The sequence below is a fragment of the Embiotoca jacksoni genome, unplaced genomic scaffold, assembly GCF_022577435.1.
Source record: "Embiotoca jacksoni isolate LCO1_2020_lvr unplaced genomic scaffold, fEmbJac1.0.p SCAF_3, whole genome shotgun sequence".
NCBI classification, from domain to species: Eukaryota; Metazoa; Chordata; class Actinopteri; family Embiotocidae; genus Embiotoca; species Embiotoca jacksoni.
Window position 1 is genome coordinate 7,967,094 of NW_027185381.1, and position 19,130 is coordinate 7,986,223.

A 19,130-nucleotide genomic window follows, 5' to 3' on the forward strand; every position below is an offset into this window, starting at 1 on the left:
TAGTTGTAGAAATAATGTGAAAACTGCAGCAGGTTACGTAACATTCAGATTCCTGTGTGATGCTAAACAGGGAATCATGTAACGGCTTGATTTTAATCGGTTATTTGGGCAACACACTAATTATTATCCATGGATTTGACATTAATGTGGTATTTGAGAGCTTGTTATAAATGGGAGATAAAGTGAAGTGGTCAATCGAGATGAAGCAAATGTAAATGCTAATGAGTTTTCCTTTGTCTTTCTGCCTCCATTAGATTCATGATTTGCATTGAAGTGGGGCTTAAACTAATTTCACAAATGTTCCACAAAGATGTTTCATCCCATCTTTCTCTCCTTTGAATATATTTAGCAAAGCTGGAGTCTGGTTTGACGAATGACATAAAAAGGATTTAACTTGGGGTACGTTGGCACTGTGCTTTAAACAGTATAAGTTTGACATGATTGGCTGAGAAAACAGGATGTGTCTCCTACGTATGCAGTGGTGCTGATAACCTGAAACCTGGTTTGTGTCCAGGTTTTCAAATGTCAGCCTTTCTTATCTTATAGACTGAATGGTGTGAATTTTTAACCCTATTGTTATTTTGTATGTATGCTGATTTTTTTTTTTTTGTGGCAGCTTTTTGCAGAAAGCTTTTTGGATTGATTTGAAAATAAGAATGACTTTGAGGTTTAGGTGCCAACTTTCAAGTTTAAGGTTGTTTACATTTACATCCAACGTAAATGTTATGTATTTCCTACTTCTTGGGGCCAAATAATTTTGAACACGCTACATTGAAATTTAATAGTCGTCTAATTTAATATGTGGTTGCAAATTCTTTGCAGTGAGTGCTCCAAGTCTGTGAACTACAGAAGGTTTAAGATGCTTGCATGTTCTTTGATATTGCTGTTTCTATGGACTTGTTATTGACTTCCTGGTTTTGGGTACTTAAATTTAGTCTTCAACAAGTGAAGAACAATCCACTAAAACTAAACTTCGTACCTTTACTTAATGCAAATGTTTTGCCTATATGATCATTTTCTTGCTGAACTGTCCTAAAATTGCAATGAAGGACGAGGTACTTGTATGACGCTGATCATTAGGTGTTCACGTCAGCACCCACAAAAGCTTCTTACAACTGTCGTTTAATTTCAAGTGCAGTTAGATGGAATGTAAACCCAAAACTACAAGTAATGCGTCATTCCTCTTTCACTTTCAGACTTTTCTCCAAATATAGAGCCTGAAAAACTCTGCCTTGATGTCATTTGTCAGACTTCACTGCATGTGAACTCAGCTGAAGCACTTTTGATTTCACATTTTCCCTGTAACTGCTGTAGTTCATAGGATGTAGAACTTTTAAGGCTTTGATTCAGTGCCAATATCAGTACCTTTATTTCACCTAAGCCTGGCTGAAACAGCCAACAACAACACAGGACAGCAAATCAGAAATAAGCTCTCTTAATCCTCTTCAGTTCTGCTCCTGTGCTTTTTGGGTCTTACAGGCCCATTCTTGGGTTAGGAGAGAGATCACTGCCCCTATGATGAACTGGTTTCTGTGTAGAGAAAGTTTGCCACCTAATGGAGAACATGTAGCACTGTCAGTTCATTCTCACTCATTGTCATTACTACCCACTACCCCCTTTGTGACCCACTGTAACCTCTTTACTTCAGTTTTTCTGTGTGTATTGAATGTAATTGTATCATAGAATAAAACTTTTCCTTGTTTCGATTGATATCTTTATTCCGCATGGGGATAACTTTGTACTCAGTGCAGTGTGTCTACGTGAATTATGTATAGCAAAGAAATCTAATTAATGTTTATATCAAAAAACTATAAATTCAAAAATGTGTTTAATGTATGCCTTTCTCTGTTTTTGTCTTTTTTCAGGTCCAGGGTCTCCCACATTTGAGGTTTGAATAGTTGGTTTTTCGCCGGTCACGCCCTGTTGCCTGTAGCTTCATGGAGGCATTTCCGGTCCACTGACCCAACTGGCTGCCTTCCTGGACCAGCAGCCATGTCAGCCTGCAGCACCTTCACCGAGCACGTGTGGAAACCAGGCGAGTGCAAGAACTGTTTTAAACCTAAGAGTCTGCACTGTCTGGCTCCGAGTGGTGGGGGGAAGCCTCCCTCTGAGCAGAGGCCTCCAACAACTCCGCAACAGAACCCACCGTCTGCTGGGGCCAGAGCCAACCCTAACCTTACCACCAGCTCCCAGAGGGCTGGCAGTGGCTCTGCTCGCTCAGGACACTTCCGTCCACCGGTGGCCAAGAAGCCAACCATTGCTGTTAAGCCCACTATGATGCTGCCCTGCTCCTCTGCAGGACTGGATTCAGATGGCAACCTGCAGCAACCACCATATGTAATAGAACAGGGTAAAACATCAGCCTTTACGGTCTGGAATCGCAATGGACTGAACCGCAAGAGGCCTGGTGGGCCCAGCAACAACAACGAAGGAGAGGACAGCAGTGAGGAGATTGAGGGTTACGGACCACTTAGCCCAAGGACACCTAGTGGAAATAACAACAGCAGTGGACTGACAGATGTCCTGAAGGAGATTGCTGGTTTGGGCCCTAGTTCCAGCCCCAACCCCTTTTCTGGCTCCAAAGACTTGTTTTGGGGTCGCATCAGTAGTTCATACAGGCGATCCTTAGAAAGAGGTCTACCAGCCTCAAGCTGTCTGGCCCTGGGAAGCAGCAGCCCTAGTGGTGGTGGTGGTGGTGGCGGCGGCGGTGGCGGCGGCAACGCACAAAAACGGGTATCGCTGAGCGATAGTACCAAGATCATCAGCACAGAGGGTGGTCTCTTTTGCTACCCAGACTTTTCCAGTGAAAGTGAAGATGATGATGATGATGATGAGGAAGATGAGGAGGAAGAGACTGAAAGGGATGATGATGATGATGATGATGATGATGATGAACATGAGAGCTGGGATGAAAGTGATGAAGAGTTACTAGCAATGGAGATCCGAATGCGAGGCCAACCGCGATTTTCAAACTTCCGCGCTGCCACATTGTCTCCAGTGCCCTTTGCTGCGGGGAAAAAGTGGAATACTGTGCCGCTCCGCAACCGTTCACTGCAGCGCATTTGTGCTGTGGACTATGATGATAGTTATGATGAGATCTTGAATGGATACCCCTCGGTGGATTCAAATGGAGCTCCTCTTTTATATGGGCCTCGAGACATGCAAGGCAGTGGTTTCCTGTCAAATTCAGAGTGCACCACGTCTCCAGAATCGTCATCATCACTACCTGAGGATTCTCAAACTACTTCCAGCAGTGGGAGCAGTGCTTACTGTGCCCTTCGAAATGGCTTGCATTGTCCCACCGCTTGTAAGGCACCTGTCCCCTGCACTTCTCCTCCAAAAAAGGAGCCTGTCAACAGAGCACTGAGTCCACTGAAGGTGGCTGAAACACACAAGGCTGTCCTGGCCATTAGACTAGAGGATCAGGATGGCAGAGAAGGCATGCCGATGCCCCAAGCCCTTCCCGGTCAACCAGTCACTATAAGTTTTAGTCCCACAGAGGAGCAAGCTAAACCGTACCGTGTAGTAAATTTGGAAAAATCACTGATCTGTAAACCTTACACTGTAGTGGATGTGTCAGCATCCATGGCCAATAAAAATGAACAGATTCCAGACTCTTCTCCAAAACCCAAAAACTTGTCAATGCCCTCCAGTCCTACATCGTTTGGTAGCGCTCCCTTAGTCCAGCCCTTGTCTCCGACATCCCCTACTTCCCCATCTTGTCCTGTAATGCCAACATCACCCACATGTGTTGCTCTGTCAGGTATCCCCCGAAAGAAATTAGGCAGCATACGCTACCAAGAAGTGTGGACATCAAGCACAAGTCCTCGCCAAAAGATACCTAAAGTAGATGCAGGCGTTGGGAGTAACCCCGGCCCCTCTATCACTCCCCAACAATGCAGTCACAAATCAGCTCCCACTTCTCCCATTGCTGGGTTGTCTTCCTCCCGAACTGTCCCTGTAAAATCCCCCAACTTATCAGAGATAAAGTTTAACAGTTTCAATAATGCAGGCATGCCTCCTTTTCCCATTATCATCCGAGATGAGCCAGCCTATGCCCGCAGCTCCAAGAATGCTGTTAAAGTACCTATTGTTATCAATCCAAGTGCATATGACAACCTAGCTGTGTACAAGAGCTTCTTGGGACTCAGTGGAGAACTGCCGCAGGCAAAAGGGGTCGGTAATAGAGTAGCCAGCCATACTTATGAAGAGATTGGATCCTCTGAGAGTGTCCAGTCCTCGTCCACAGAGAAAACTCTCTCTGGTAGAGGCACGTCTGAGCGAGCTCCCTTTGAAGAGACAAAATTTCCACTTGAAGCATTGTCAAAACCACCAAATTTACAACCTAGAACCACTACAGACTCTAACACTGTGACAAGCACTGTAATGAGCTCCCCAGTTGGAGCCCTCTCGCCCACTACATCACCAAATTCCCCTGCCGGTCTTGCCATTACAATAAACCTGCCGAAAATTAGCCATACTGTCAATGCTATTACACACACTTACAAGACAGCTGGAGATGCTGCTTGCAGTAAAGATGGTGATATAGGCTTAGCTTTGTCATCTGGAACAGTGGTAAGCCATAGGGAGGAGGCCAGCACTGTGCTTTCCCAGATTGTAGCTTCTATCCAGCCTCCTCAGTCTCCTCCAGAGACAGAGATAACCTCAACACAAGCCAAAACTCTCAGTTCAGAGGAGCTGTATGCCCTCCCACCTGATGCCATGAAAGAGACCCTCACTCGGCCAAAGTCTCTCTTTTCCACAACCGATGGCTGTCTTTCCAAGCCAAAGAAGGACACGCCCTCTAAAGTTTTGTCTAAATCCCAGAGTGCCTCTGCTGCTGTCCCACTCTCCAGCCCGCGGTCAGAGCCCAATGCCCCCTTCCCCCCTCCAAGATCGACATCTTCCCCTTACCACGCCTCCAACATACTTCAGAGACATTTTGGAAACTGGACCAGAATCTCTGCTTCAAGTTCTCCTGTACGACCGAGCGAAGGCGAAGCAAGTCCTGGTGGAGAGGGGAGACGCATTTCAACAGATAGCTCCAAACCTAAACGCTGGATCTCCTTTAAGAGCTTTTTTCGTCGGCGGAAAGATGAGGATGAGCAGAGGGAGAAGGCGGAAAGAGAGAAGGAGAAGGGCAAGCTGGTTGGGCTTGACGGGACAGTCATTCACATGCTTCCACCTCCGCCAGCCCAGCATCAACACTGGTTCACCGAGGCCAAACCTGAGGATCCCACCCAGAAGCCAACTATTATCTTCACGTACAAACCAGATAGTGGGAGCAGCCCCGGAGATGGAGATGGAGATGGAGAACTACGAGTGGAGGAGTGCAGAGAGACGGCACCATTGACACCTGATGAAGGCAAAAAACCTCCACCTCTGAGACCAGGGAAAACAGCAGCCTCACTAACCACTGGAGGTGATGTCGTCAGCAAGGACTTCAGGTATTTATTAAAAAAAAGAAAAAAAAAAAAGATTCCGACACCAGTATATTACAAGATGTGCCCAAAACAGGAGAATACGCAATTGAGAATGTGGTTTCAGATATTGACCAAAATACTGAGGACAAAACATGAAGCGACTAAACTAAACCTATATTGCACAGGACTCTTTGATGAGAGGAATAGGAATATCTTTGATCATCTCTTGTGCAGTGAGTATAGTTGAGTAAGCATTACAAAAAAGGCGTCATATCACCTGCTAGATATGCAAATGTAGATATATGCGGACCCTTTGACAGAATGTACATAATGCTGCTCTTGATGCTCCATAAAAAGATAACCTTAGAGAAGTTGTTTCACAGTTTTCAACCCATGAACAATTAAACAGGGACTTGGAGATGTGTTTGATACTTTAAACTGCTGCAAGATACTGCAAATATGTCATTCCCATCTGAAGTTTTAAATACACCTTTAAGGTGCAGAGTGAAACTATTAATAATCTCAAATCAGTTCACACATGTTCTGCCTTCATCACGTCTTGCTTTTGGAATGATTCATTTTGCATGCAATGCCCATGTTACTGATACCCACATGCATTCCCTTCAGTGCTCTCACGGGAGCCAGCTTAAGATGAAGATACTCAACCTTTTGCCTGCTGCTGCTCCAGAGTGTCAGGGTGGCTTCTCCCTCCTGTCACGCAGCTTCCTCATCACATATTCTAGAGCTGTTTGATCTTAATTTGGGATGTCTGTTTGTCTACTTATCCAGCTGACTGCATGAACTGTGCAGCCCATGTGGTCTCCTCTGTAATGTCATCCATTACCTGAGCAGCAGGCTCTGTGCTCGGTGGTTCTCCCTTCAGAGACCGGACCTCAGTTTGTTAGAAGTCGTCCAACAACAGTCGGATCAACCATCACTATTACACACTGCTTTAGATGGCCTATTCCCTGTAGATTCCAAAATTTGACCAAAGCTTCGCCCACATACACTCACACTAATCAGTCTTGCAGTGTTCTTGTATAATAATTTTAATATTTGCCCTGAGTAAGTCTTGAAGTTAGTATCCTGCAGTGTGACTAATGGTGCCAGATAAAGATAAAGGCCAGATGGTGTCAGATTTTTTTCTGATTTCTATTTTCTGCTCTAAATCAGAAGCTTGTTTTTGCCTTTGAAGTGAAGAAGTATTATTTTTTTGGGGCATTGATGATAGTCAGACTAATGTTTGCTGCAATAGCCAAACAAAAAAATGATTCATCAAGACAGCTGTACACTAATAACTTTGGCAGAAGGTTGGATAACACATCCCTAGTACATTTTGTGTTCGTGGCTGTTTTAGCACATTATTTATAAGCTTACCGTTTGTTGACAGTAAAGAAATATTTTTGAACCTCAGATCCAAGATTTTATTTCAAATCATATCTTTAAAAAAATGTGTATTTAGGAAATGTCAAGCACAAGCCCATCTAGATGTTCTAGGCGATTCAGTACTGAAAGAGTGTTATACCTCACACCAAGCAATGTCTGGTGTTACAGATAGCCATCTCTTCTTTTGCTAAATAAACATGCTGTATTTTCTGTGATTTCAAAGTTATGACTGAGCAGCAAATGAAGGATTTTTTTTTTTTTTTTTTTTTTTTTTTTGTGGTATGATGCTTCTGCTGTTAGAAATATTCTTCATTTGAGTTGAGTACTCTCAGTATGCCCTCACTAACCGTTCCTGTGGGTGTTTTCTGAGATTTTAATACTAAATGGAAAAAGCACATTCCCCTTTGTTTTGTTGGATGGTACGTGTCACGAAGCACCGGAAACTAACTGAAACCAACAGTGTGCGCCATCTGATCTTTGAGTTGTTTCACTGGGAAACTGTCATCTGGCATCTTGTTGTGCTTCACATACTGCATCTCACAGCCACTCACATTATTAGGAACAGCCCTAATAGGTCTGTGAAGAGACGTCACAGCTTATAGCTCAGCTCTCGTGCAACTTGTTCTTCTTCTCACCTGATCTCTCACATTTTGGCTTCCTCCTGAAACTGCCCTCTCTGCTGTTTTACCTCTTCTTTTTTATTTCCGTGCCACCCTCTTATTATCCCATACCTTCTGGGTTACTTTCAAGGTGTTTGGCTTTCCACCATCCCTTCCTCTGTTCTGTATAATTCCATACTTTCTTTCTACATTTTTCTCCTTTGAGCCCAAAGCACCGTGAACTCTTAAATATTTCACTCCTCCATCCTGTCAAGAGCTCGGCCCCATTCTGTCTCTTCCCCAAACTTTGCTGCTTTTTCTCTCCTCCTCAAGCTTCAGCTTTCGTCATCTTTTATTTTTTCCTGAAGTTCCTGTCTCGTCTCTCACTTTGTAACAAGTGGTACAAGTGTGTGCTCGTTTTGCTATTAATATCGAATTTCTGGCTAATGCTATGCTAAAATAGGATTTATTAGGGTGTGTCTTGGAGAGAACTCAGTACATGATGCTCAAAGGTTTTATGCAAAAACGTACAAGTCATTAGTCAGAGCAAAGTTTGCGCCGAGCAAATTTGATTACTAGATTGGAATTTTATTGTTGTTGTTGTTTGCTTGTTTGTTCCCAGTGAATCCCCAGAATTGAATTTGTTACGCTAAATGAAAGAAGTGGATGACTTTCCTGTAGAGGCAAGGAATCCAAGTTTTATTGTCAGAGCTGAAGCTTTATTCTTCATACTCAGTGTTTTCTCTGCTATACTGACTATAAAACATCTGGAAACAGCTGTCTCAACATGAGCATATTAAACAGCTCCTGGCAGTTTTATTGTAAGACTAACTCCAGTTTTATTGTCTTTCTAGTCATTCTTACACAAACCACATGCTGCTAATGAGGGACAAGATAGGAGTTTAGGTTTCTGTTTGTCTCCTGTCATATTTTGCACAGTACAGCATGTCTTGCTTTTTAGGGAGGGTGTATGGCCTTTAAGACACACACACACACACACACACACACACTGTACAAAACACACTCACATGCTCTGACCCCAAACATAGAAGCCTGTGTGGAGTCCTGCTTTAAGCCAGGAGGACTAAATACTTCACACGAAACACTTTCAAAAGCTTCTCACCTTTGATCTTGCTTCACACGTTTTCTTTTACAAGCATTCTTTTGGAACCCTGCTATTCACAGCTTTCACTGGGAACTAGTTAATGTGTAACCAACTAGTTCACTTGGTGTGTTGGTCGGGGCTTACATTGTTACTCCAGCGATGTTTATCTCGGGTATCGGCACGTAGTTTTGAAAATAGCTGAATCTCTTCTTTGGTGCCTCAGATCTGTTAGTATGTGTTGTGGGAAGCTGTGACAAAATTTAAGGAAGGAATGCGGTGTAATGTGAATACATGCCTCTGGGTTTTAGTAGCAGATGTTAAAGGCATACGAAGCGTTCTCAAACAGGTGGGCTGTTTGATCCACTTTTAAAGATGGTTGATGATTTATTTGTTTATTTGATTTTTTTTTTTTTTTTTAAATCTATCTCTGAAATCCTGGACTGTTTAAGTCCTCTATTCATTAAATATTCATTCTTGCTGTTTAAAATTTCTTCATACCACATTTTTAAGATCATGTTTGTGCACTGATTGCTGTTGTTGACAAATATAAATATTGTATGTCTCCAAATACCTGTAAAAAAAACAAAAAACTGCTGGACTTCAATGCTTCGCAGGCTTCTTAAAATCCTGAACTGTCTTTGGTTACACAGAGCAGTCGGTCAGTGATTCACATCTTGTGGACCTGTAACACAGGACGTTTTGTTTTGGTCGGCAGATGAGGGGTTAACTCTGCTGGGATTTTCTTTGACTGGACTCGGTTTTATTTGCGAACAGTGGGCGTGCTCTTCAGTGCTGCCAAACACACATTACCTTGGACAGGTACGAACATTCAAAGAGGGAAAAACACAAGAACACAAGAAAGAACACATGCAGGAAAAATAACTTTTTGATTCTTCACAACAAGACAGCTTGCACCACTCGAGTACAGCGCTACCAAGAATGTGATTTTACCTTCACCTTGTATTCAAGGTTTCCAGATGGGAAACTGTGTGAGCCAGTACAGTGGGTAAGAACCGAATCCTTATTCTCTCATACACCTCTGTAACCTGTGACCACCCAGGCCATTTGAATGTGTGCTGTCTCAGCCGAGAGGAGAGGGTTGGAGATGTAACGATTTGTGTTTTGATAGAGAGATTGTTCATTTCTCGCAGCAGAGGCCTTAGAAACAGTGAAATGCACTGAGGCAGCTCCGTGCTGTCTGAACAAGTCAGGTCCTGACATTGAAAGGTGTAGCAGCCATAAAGGTATTTATTGTGTCAAGGGCCTATCAAGGTGTGTATGCACTCTGGATGTTTAGTTTCATACAGGATGATGTGGTGGAGATTGTCCTCTTTGTGACTTAGTGGTGTTTAAGACAGTTTTATGGCTAATTGTAAACCACTGATAGTCGAATCAATGTTGGTTGTATCCTTGTATACGGTACAGAACGGGGAAGAACATAAGAGGAAATTGATTTGACGAGGCAAACAACAGATTTCTATGCAAAGCTTTAACAATGCACTGCACTGTATGTAGTTTTGTTTTTAATCATAATGCGCTCAGTTGTTATGCCTCCATCCATTCACAGTTTACTTGCCCTTTTGTGTCTCGTTGGCTCACAACTTTGTGACGGTCCTTTTTACTTTAACTGTCCACTGCTGGCAAGTGCACAAGTACTGCACTGTGGCAACTTAGAAGCTATTGATCGACTCTCTTTAACAGAGACACAGCAGGCTTATGGCCTACGGAGGCAGATCATAAACATGTCAGATCTGATGTTTTCCTCAGACACACTGCTCCAAGTTAGAGACAGACACACGAGCAGGTAGGTGTTCACTTTTCACACATCACAGACAAAATATTGCAATAATCTTTTATCAGGAACAACATCCTTGTCCCCAAAATAGCTATGTAGCTCCACACAATGCCAGGAATCAGATTAACTTCACGTGTATTTGGGTGACTGTAGGGTCATTTGACATTACCCAACAAAGCATTGCTCATGAAACCCAGTGAAAAACAAAATCAGACTTGAAATGATAGTGAAAAGGGAAACTGGAAAAAAATCTTGTCCAGTTTGTTTTAGTCATTACTTTTTGTCCTGTTTACGATACTTCTTTTAGCAAAGGACAATTTTTTTTCTCCCCAAAAAAACATCATTATGTGTTGCTACACATTGTTATTTTGTAAGCTAAATGTGATATTTCTATCCCAAATCTTACTTTTATAACTGTAGTCCCGGCATGCAGGAAGGCTTTAGCCACTTGATTTTGCACTCTGTATGACTGGCTGTGAATAAGTGACCAGTTATGTGGTGACAGCAGAATATCAAGTCATTTTACTGGTGTACTAGATTTGAGGGAAGAATGTGCGACTCTACATTAAACTAGACAGTGAAATCCTCTAACGAGCTGTGTCTGTCCCATGTGGACACAAATCATTAGTCACAGGAGGAACATGTGTAATCACCATTACAGTCAAAAGGAAATTACACATCTGATTCAGGATAACACAAACAGTGGCCGATTGTTCCCACCCCTAACCAGGCCTCTGGCTGCGAAACCAACTTTGAACTTTTTGTGACCTTTTGAACCTTGACATTGTTTTTGACATTAAATATAACAGATAAATGGGTCAAACTCAGAATAGCAGCACCACAATAGTGAACAATACGCCAACACAACAACACCTGAAGTTCAGAGCAGTTGGCAGACACTTACTTTGTGTGTTAAAGTGGAGGTTAAATTATACAGTAGTTTTGAATGTCACCCAGCCTGGGTGGCCGCAACCCCGGTGGCCTGAGTCTGTAATATCTCAGACAGGTCACATTGAAAGACTGTCGCTGAACTCTAATCTGATCAGGGGTCAGTAACCAGGGTAGACCGATCCCAGATGGCCCAAGATACAGTACATTCAATGTAGACCAGAGGGACGCTGTTTCCTTGGTGACTGAAAACTATCATGTTGTCTGCTTTTATTGTTTATAATAGCTGTTTTAGTTAAATTAAATTCAAAGTAAGGGCTGTGCGGAGCAGAATGCTTTTATAATCCTAACTTGTGTCCGTGTGCCACTGACTGCAGACATTCATTACGTCCTGCTCCCACCAGTTGCCATGTATAAAGTTTGTATTCTGCATCAAATGTGTCGGTTTCATTAAATGTTTACTGTTTTCTTGTTGTGACTGCGTCACATCTTTTGTAACATTTTTCTGCGAGGCTCATTCGTCCTCTGTTCTGTTTCTCTGTCTCTTTTTAAACAAATCCTTTTATTGTTTTCCATTGATGAACAAGCAAACAAGTACACAATAAACATTTTGTCAGCTAGGCCAAAGTACCAGTATGAGTAAATACAGTATATTTAGTACACCTTCACATACATGTGAATAATGAGGTAGTAAAATAGGTAATTCAAGTTAATTGCAGTTGCAATAGGTAAATACAAGTATCTGGCTTCTGACCATATCAGACATGTCAGACAAGACAGTCCAATAACGTGGTGATGCACTCAGGCCCTCATGGGGGAAAATTGTGGTGCTGTCGCTTCCTTTAGAAGACATATGTGGCACATTGCCTGTACAACTCGCACATCTCTGGCAGCAACGAGCTACAGTGTACAAAAAGTCTCTTCATAGCCTCCCCAGGGCTTTCACATTGTGACTGGAGTTACTCTGTACAATCTGAGCTCTCACAGTGACAACACGCTCTGAGGAACTGTGAGATATGACCCACATTTCCCGTGGCCACTCCTCGACAGGGCCACTGTTAGTACATAAAGATATGATTTCCTGTTTTAATAGGGAACATCATATATTTCCCTTCTGTAAGTCATTCCTAAAAGCTCTTATAACGGACATAAAATGCATCAAACCATGAAGAGGACAGGTGTTGTGTTGCCATGTCATGCTCACCTAGATCACTGTCTCAGTGTGGCTGCCTGTCTGTGTATAAAAGCCTGATGTGTATAAAAGTGGACGTAGCTGAAAAATGAGGCCGATGCGGAAGTGCCTTAAGCTGTAATACCACCGAGTGCCACTAGAGGTTGGCTCCAAAAAGCCTCCAGCTCCATAGACATTTGACTTCTCTCATTAAATTCAAAATAAAAAAATAAATTCCAAATTTTATTTTAGTGTTGCTGGCTAAAGTCACTACATCTCGTTAGTTTTTTTTGGCAGTCCATCTAAAAAACATCCCATAATTTGTTAGATATTAGGACTCAAAAGGCAGTATGGTTGGGGGCGTGTCTGTTTGATTGACAGACCTGTGGTGCAGTCAGGTTACGACTATCGGTGGGCGGGTCATAGTATCGATGGGTTGATGGGTTTCCAATTAGATCGAGTCAGATCCACCGCTCGCTCGTCCAAATATGGTCACTTCCTGCTCCAAACCGCTCCCAACTAGCAAGACGGCGGCAGCCAAAATCCGAAGTCAAGGATTCATAACGGCCGTTCATAAACAGATAGGTGACGTCACGTCTGGTTGCCGCTCCGCCAGATCACACAGAGATCACCATATTTTCTTTTTTAATTCTCTACTCATAACATTTTGAATCTCCATTAATCGTAAGCTTATTTTTCAGAAAAACCACAGAGGTTTCATACGGTCGTGGAGCCGAAGCTGATAATCGCATTTAAGTCTGCCGCCTTGTCATCACACCGCTGTGGAAGATCTAGATTAAATGCGTCGCACCTCTTTTAACACCTCTAATCAGAGCCACCTACCGTCACTGCGCTCTTCAAGACATATTATCACACGCCGGTGTGACCTGCTCTGTCTCTTCCACCTTCCCTCAGGCACCGTATGTGGAGCTGCATATAAAACACATACCGCTTCAAAAGCCCCCCCACTTACAGCTGTGCTATCTAACATTCATCAGTTTCTGAGGAAAATGAAGGGTGCTGATACGGTGAAGCACAGGCTGATTGGAGAGATAGAAAAAAGAAAAGAAAAAACCTGACCAGATAAAGACGTTGTTGTATGTGCGTTGTTCACATCCTCTGATGTTAGATACAGTTATCTGTCACAGAACAAAATGAATGATGACAGATTAAAGTCCTGATCAAAAGCAGCGCTGTTGTCTCCTCCTTCCTCTCTCTTTTTTTTTTAAATAAACAAATCATAAACGATGTGGGAAAATATGATCAGAAAGTAGGAAAGGAAATAAATTCAATCGGACTGTTAATGGAACAAGTATTCCACATTTGCATAACTAAATGAGCCATGCTTCCCTCTGTCATGTGCAGCCAGGTACCCGTCAGAGCCAGCAATGCCAGGGATCGGGAGCCGCACAGCGCCACCTCCCTGCCTGCCAAAGTGAATCTGGGGCTGCTGCTCGGGGAGGGCGAGGAGGGCCACGCCAACCAGGCTGCCACTCCGGCCTCGGCCGGCGAGGGCACCGCCAGCCTCGGAGAGCCCGAGGAGGACGGGAATCACTCTCATCACTCCCACTCTCCTGCCTCCAGCCAATGCAGTGCCACCTACAGCAATCTGGGTAAGAATGGCACGTGCAAGATGAAGATGGCTTCTTCAAACTGTTTTTGTTTTGTCGTTTCGCTTGTATCAGTGGTGCAGATAGCTGACATAAAGTTGAAATCACAACTCCATCCGCTGCATCCTCTTACTGATTTTTACGTGGATTTTGTATCACTGAGCTCCAAAAATTGGAAACAAATCTGAGGTGGAAAATGGGATAAAACTGCTAAAGAGTTGCTGAATATGCACTAAAATCAGAACAATCAAAAACCATTGATGTTTGAACTCAAACGCAAATTGTATTTTCCTCTAATTTTCATATTTTTTGTTTTGATTTTATAACAGACTATTTTTTTTATTATTTTTTTTAACGGAAAAAGAAAAGCATCATAAGTCATTGTGCAGGTCTTCAGTTTAGAGTTGCTGTAAAATGAACTAAGCAGCAGATGAATATTGCTCGTCAGTTCTTTCCCTCCTCAGTGGCTGATTTTACTTTTCGCCAGCATCCGGACACTTCCTCATGTGACAAGTTCTAATTTATTCGCTGCTCAAACAGCTGGAGCTCAAAATCTCGACACATCTTGTCACCTACGGTCTGCAGCTTGGTGTCTGCAATAACTTGAAATACATTCTTTCAGCTGGAGGGTGGGTAATCTTTGTCGCGGTGTTGATGCTGCTGTTTGTGAAGCAGCTTATGTCCCTGTTGGGATCGTGGTCAAAACATAGGGCCCGTCTTCAACTGAATTCATTGGACGTGCAGAAATGTCCGTTTCTGTTTCCGTTCTCATTGTCTTTGTCTCTTTCAGTGTTTCTGAAAACCATATTTGATATGATTGATGAGTTTTGAACAGGGCTGCACTATTAGCTACATTGCTGCCGAACCATAATATAAGAACTGCCTGTTTGACCACAGTCCTGCTATTAAAGTGTCATTAAAGCTTTTATCCTCATATGTGATCTGAAACTAATTATATGCTTTCTTTGTTCTCTGAATGATCCTAATTGTCTGGTCTGACATGTTTATATTGAAGTCCAGTCTCCTCCACAACCTGAATTATTTACTGGCAGTGCTTTGGCTCATTTTCATGTGACTCCTCTGATACATCTTGTACAGTAGCACACAAATCAGGTGTTTCTAGCAAACACAAACAGTTTCCATTGGGAATAAGTGGAGTCGTAAGAGCCGAGACTGGACGGAGATAGAAACAGAGAAATTGTGTCTGTTTTTGTTCTGTCGTTGTTACTACTGTTACATCTAGAACCTGACCGATACTGGATTTTGGAGCTAATAGATATATATATATATATATATATATCTATTAGGAAATACAAAAATTCAGAAATTTATATATCGACCAAATCTTGTTTTTTAACCGCTTGAAACGGGGAGCTTCTCTGGGAATCTAATATTTACAAAGAACTGTAAATATAAATAACACACATGGCACAATTACTACTTTATCCAAAGCATCATTTCTGCACAATGTTCCTGCAAAAAAAAAAAGCTCATATTGGACAACATATACGCCGATACCAATGCTGGCCAACTGATAGATTGATCAGCCTCTAATTACATCATTTGAAGCCAAAGAATTGCTTGAAGACATCTGGGCAAAAGTCCTATTTTCGATTAGATTACCTGTTTGTTTGTGAAAACAAGAAATCAGTAAATATTTGAGAGGCACAACATACAAATTCTTTGATGGTGCTGGGCATCAAAAATCTTTTATCCTAAAAATCCAAATGCATCTCCCACACTGCTGACTTGGTCCCTATTCTTCTGTTATTCTACATGCACACTTTGGGTTTTAAGACTATTATATTCCTCTAATACCATGATGATGAAGTTCCTCTGTTACTGTCCCGATGATGGACGTTTCATAGTTAGTCAACAGATCAGTATTGCAGGTTTGATGGTGGTCTAACAATGACCAGTCTTTTGTAGCAGTGAGGGGAGGAAGAGAGAGGTGAGCACAGCATTGCGGGGCACTTGAAATATGAAGGTAGGTGTGCGTGTGTGAGTGAGAGAGAGAGAGAGAGAGAGAGAGAGTGTGTGTGTGTGTGTGTGTGTGTGTGTGTGTGTGTGTGTGTGTGTGTGTGTGTGTGTGTGTGTGTGTGTGTGTGTGTGTGTGTGTGTGTGTGGGAAAGGAGCTCTCAGTGATCGAGTGGTGTGTGAGAGAAGAGGAAATAGAAACACAAAGTGATCGTGGTAGAGAGTGGGGGTTTGTGGAGCAGGTGCTTCACCGTGTGTTTACATGTGGATGTGAGATATGTGGGGCTTTTCCTTCCAGCTCAATGATTCACCAGCGACAAACTGTTTGTTTTTCTGTGTCGTTGTCGCACTAATTAGGCTTTTTTTTTTTTTTTTTACAGGGTATGTGCAGACTGGGTATGCAGCACTCGTATGTGTCTATTTGCTAAGCTCAGTTTGCACACTGGCTCTATGTTTAGATGTGTTGTGATTGTGTTAAGAGCCCCCTGGATGACTCACGCTGAGCTGCCTGCAGCCTAATTTTACTTTCCCGCATGCTGCTAATGAGGGACAAGGTAGGAGTTTAGGTTTCTGTTTGTCTCCCGTCATATTTTGCACAGTACAGCACGTCTTACTTTTGAGGGAGAGTGTATGGCCTTTAAGACACGCACACACACACACACACACACACACACACACACACGTACACACACACACACACACGTACACGCACACGCAGGCTCCTTTAAGACACAGATTGTGATGCTTATTTTAAGTTTCCACATCAATCTTGTCTCGTCTTCTAGTCAAGATTTGAGGACGAGAATTGATTTGCTCGCTCTCATTTTTGGCTGCAGTCGTATTCTCTGTTCACACATTTTCAAACATAAGTGTCTCTCTCTCACTCGCCGTCATACTGTATACACGCACTTGTGTTTTAATCAGAGCATCAGGCAGTAGGAGGCAGAGCGCTCGCTGCCTCGCTCAGTGAGAAGTCTCCAGTATTGGTGGGAGCGTTGAGCCTGCCTGTTGGCACCAGCGGCTCCTCACTGACTCTCGGGGATGGAAGCAGGGAAGCAGCGATTCACTCTGCCTCTCTGAACAGCTGCTGCACCGCGTTTAACTAGACAACGTTGAGGCGTTAGTGGAATTGAGGTAGGCTTGTTCTTCTTGTTTTTCTTCCTCATCTTTCAGTCTTCGTCTCCGTCATCACCCCTCTCCCGGTTCTGTCTGTTTATAAAGTGTCTCCCACTCAGCCCCTCGCTTCTATTGTATTGTTCTTCCCCTGTCACTCCCCTGTTACTTTTATCACCTCTACCCACCCACTCCGCTGCTTCTCGTTTTATTCCTCCCCTACTGGTCCTCTTTATTCTGCCCACCTCCTCCATCGCTTCCTCTTGTTGCGGTGCCAGAGTTAGTTTTCTTCGCAGCATAATGGCTGAGCAGGAATCACTGCCACGGCAACAAGTTCCTTCATCCCCTCATAACAATGTTGGCAAATACAGGTCCCTAGACTTTTAAATGACATGCTTTAATACAGTATTTTTAATAGTATGCATAAATATAATACACATTAAAATTAGAGTTTATTATGATATTACAAATAGGTAAAATGATTTCAGTTTATATTCGTAATATACTTACAGATAAAAAATTATATCAACTTGTGTAACTTCTAATTTATGTGCGTGTATGTCACTAATTTGATTTTGTTTTTTTGATCGATGATGAGAATCTGATATTGTGCTGCAGAGAGAATGTGATAACTCTGAATTTGCATGTGTTGGTACCCAAACAACACAGTAACGAAAGCTATCTCTTGACACATCAGGTTCGGGATTCTACAGCAGGAGAAAATGCAATTAGCTTTTTAATCCACAACAGACTCTGTGGACCGTCTCTCTCTCTCCCTGCAGCTTCATCTCAGATAGACATGCGTCAAGAGAAGTTTATCAGCAGTGGTTTTGAAATTATTTTAAAACTACTTTGTGGTCATGGCTCTCGGTTCCAATTACTTTACACTGCTCTGCTGTCTTTGTGTTACACTGTTAGTGAGTTGAAGTTCACAGATAAGATACCAGGTTTAATTTTAAAATCTGATCTTTCTGTCACAGACAGATAAAACCATTCTGTGTATGTAAAAAGACTGTTTGTGCTTTTCTTACAATTCTGGAAATGAGATACAAAATAACACTTAACCTTATTTAAACTGGTGTAATTAGGATATTTTATTCATATTTGTTCATTAAAAATAAACATTTGCTGGTTTCAGCTTCTCAAACGTGATGGTTTGGAGCTTTACTCTATTTTCTATTATTGTAAATTGAACCGACTGCATCTTAATTTTAAACTTCTGGTCAAAAAAGGTTGAAAATGAGAACTCATGATGTTTTTTCAGACTATTTTGTGATATTTTACACACTCGTTTTCTTAATCAGTGACGCAGCGTGCAACAAACTGAGTTAGTCGTTTGTAATTATGTAATTCAGTTAAGTCACAGCCACATTACTGCAATAGAAGATCCCTACGACTGGATGAGGGAGACGCTTGTTTTCTTGGTTGGATTACTGCAGATTGGTGGAGGAACACATTAAATATATTCGTTCCAGGGAGGATTACTAAGACTCATTTACTTCATCCTGACTACTCTGTCTTAAGGCTTCTACTGCATTCTTAAGACGGTGGCGGCGCGACTTGCACGTGGGGAGTTATACCATTATACCTCATACCGTTCAGCAAGAATTTGCAATCAGCAGCATTACAAAGAGAAACGGTTTGTTTAAGCAGATACCTTTTACCACAGCGATCGAAAAAGTAATTTGACAGAGGAGGTGACTTTAAAAGACATCATCTTCTACCGTCAGCAGCCTCTCAGTATTATCCTCCAAGAAGCTGGGCTGCTCCCTGGTGAGTTAAAGCTGCGCAGTAGGGTTGTATGTGACCTTCTGCCCCCACTTAGTTAAAACTACCGGGTTGTTTCATTCCCATCATGCAAACGGCACGGCTCCTTCGTTCTTTTCATTTTGTCACACACTTGTCTCTGACCCATCTGCCTCTGTGGTCCTCAACCTCAGAGAACGTTCAGGGAGTCCAATCAACTCTCCAATTCCCTCCCGCAGAAAAATAAGGTCACGTCAAGCCAGTGATGAATTTGCTCTCAATGCTGCCTCTTTAAGCCTCACTGCAGAACTGAACTG

At 42.6% G+C, this 19,130-nt stretch overlaps 1 protein-coding gene across 2 annotated transcripts in view; it reads left to right on the plus strand.

Annotated features, from left to right (window-relative positions):
• The window catches only part of peak1 (pseudopodium-enriched atypical kinase 1), a 105,491-nt gene that overhangs the window by 75,971 nt on the left and 10,390 nt on the right, over window positions 1-19,130 (plus strand). For both annotated transcript variants that reach the window (XM_069162427.1, XM_069162428.1), the window contains 2 exons: window positions 1,866-5,447; window positions 13,733-13,980. In XM_069162427.1, the coding sequence (XP_069018528.1) occupies window positions 1,993-5,447; window positions 13,733-13,980 (3,703 nt within the window). In that variant the 5' untranslated portion in view covers window positions 1,866-1,992. The remainder of the gene's footprint in view (window positions 1-1,865; window positions 5,448-13,732; window positions 13,981-19,130) is intronic.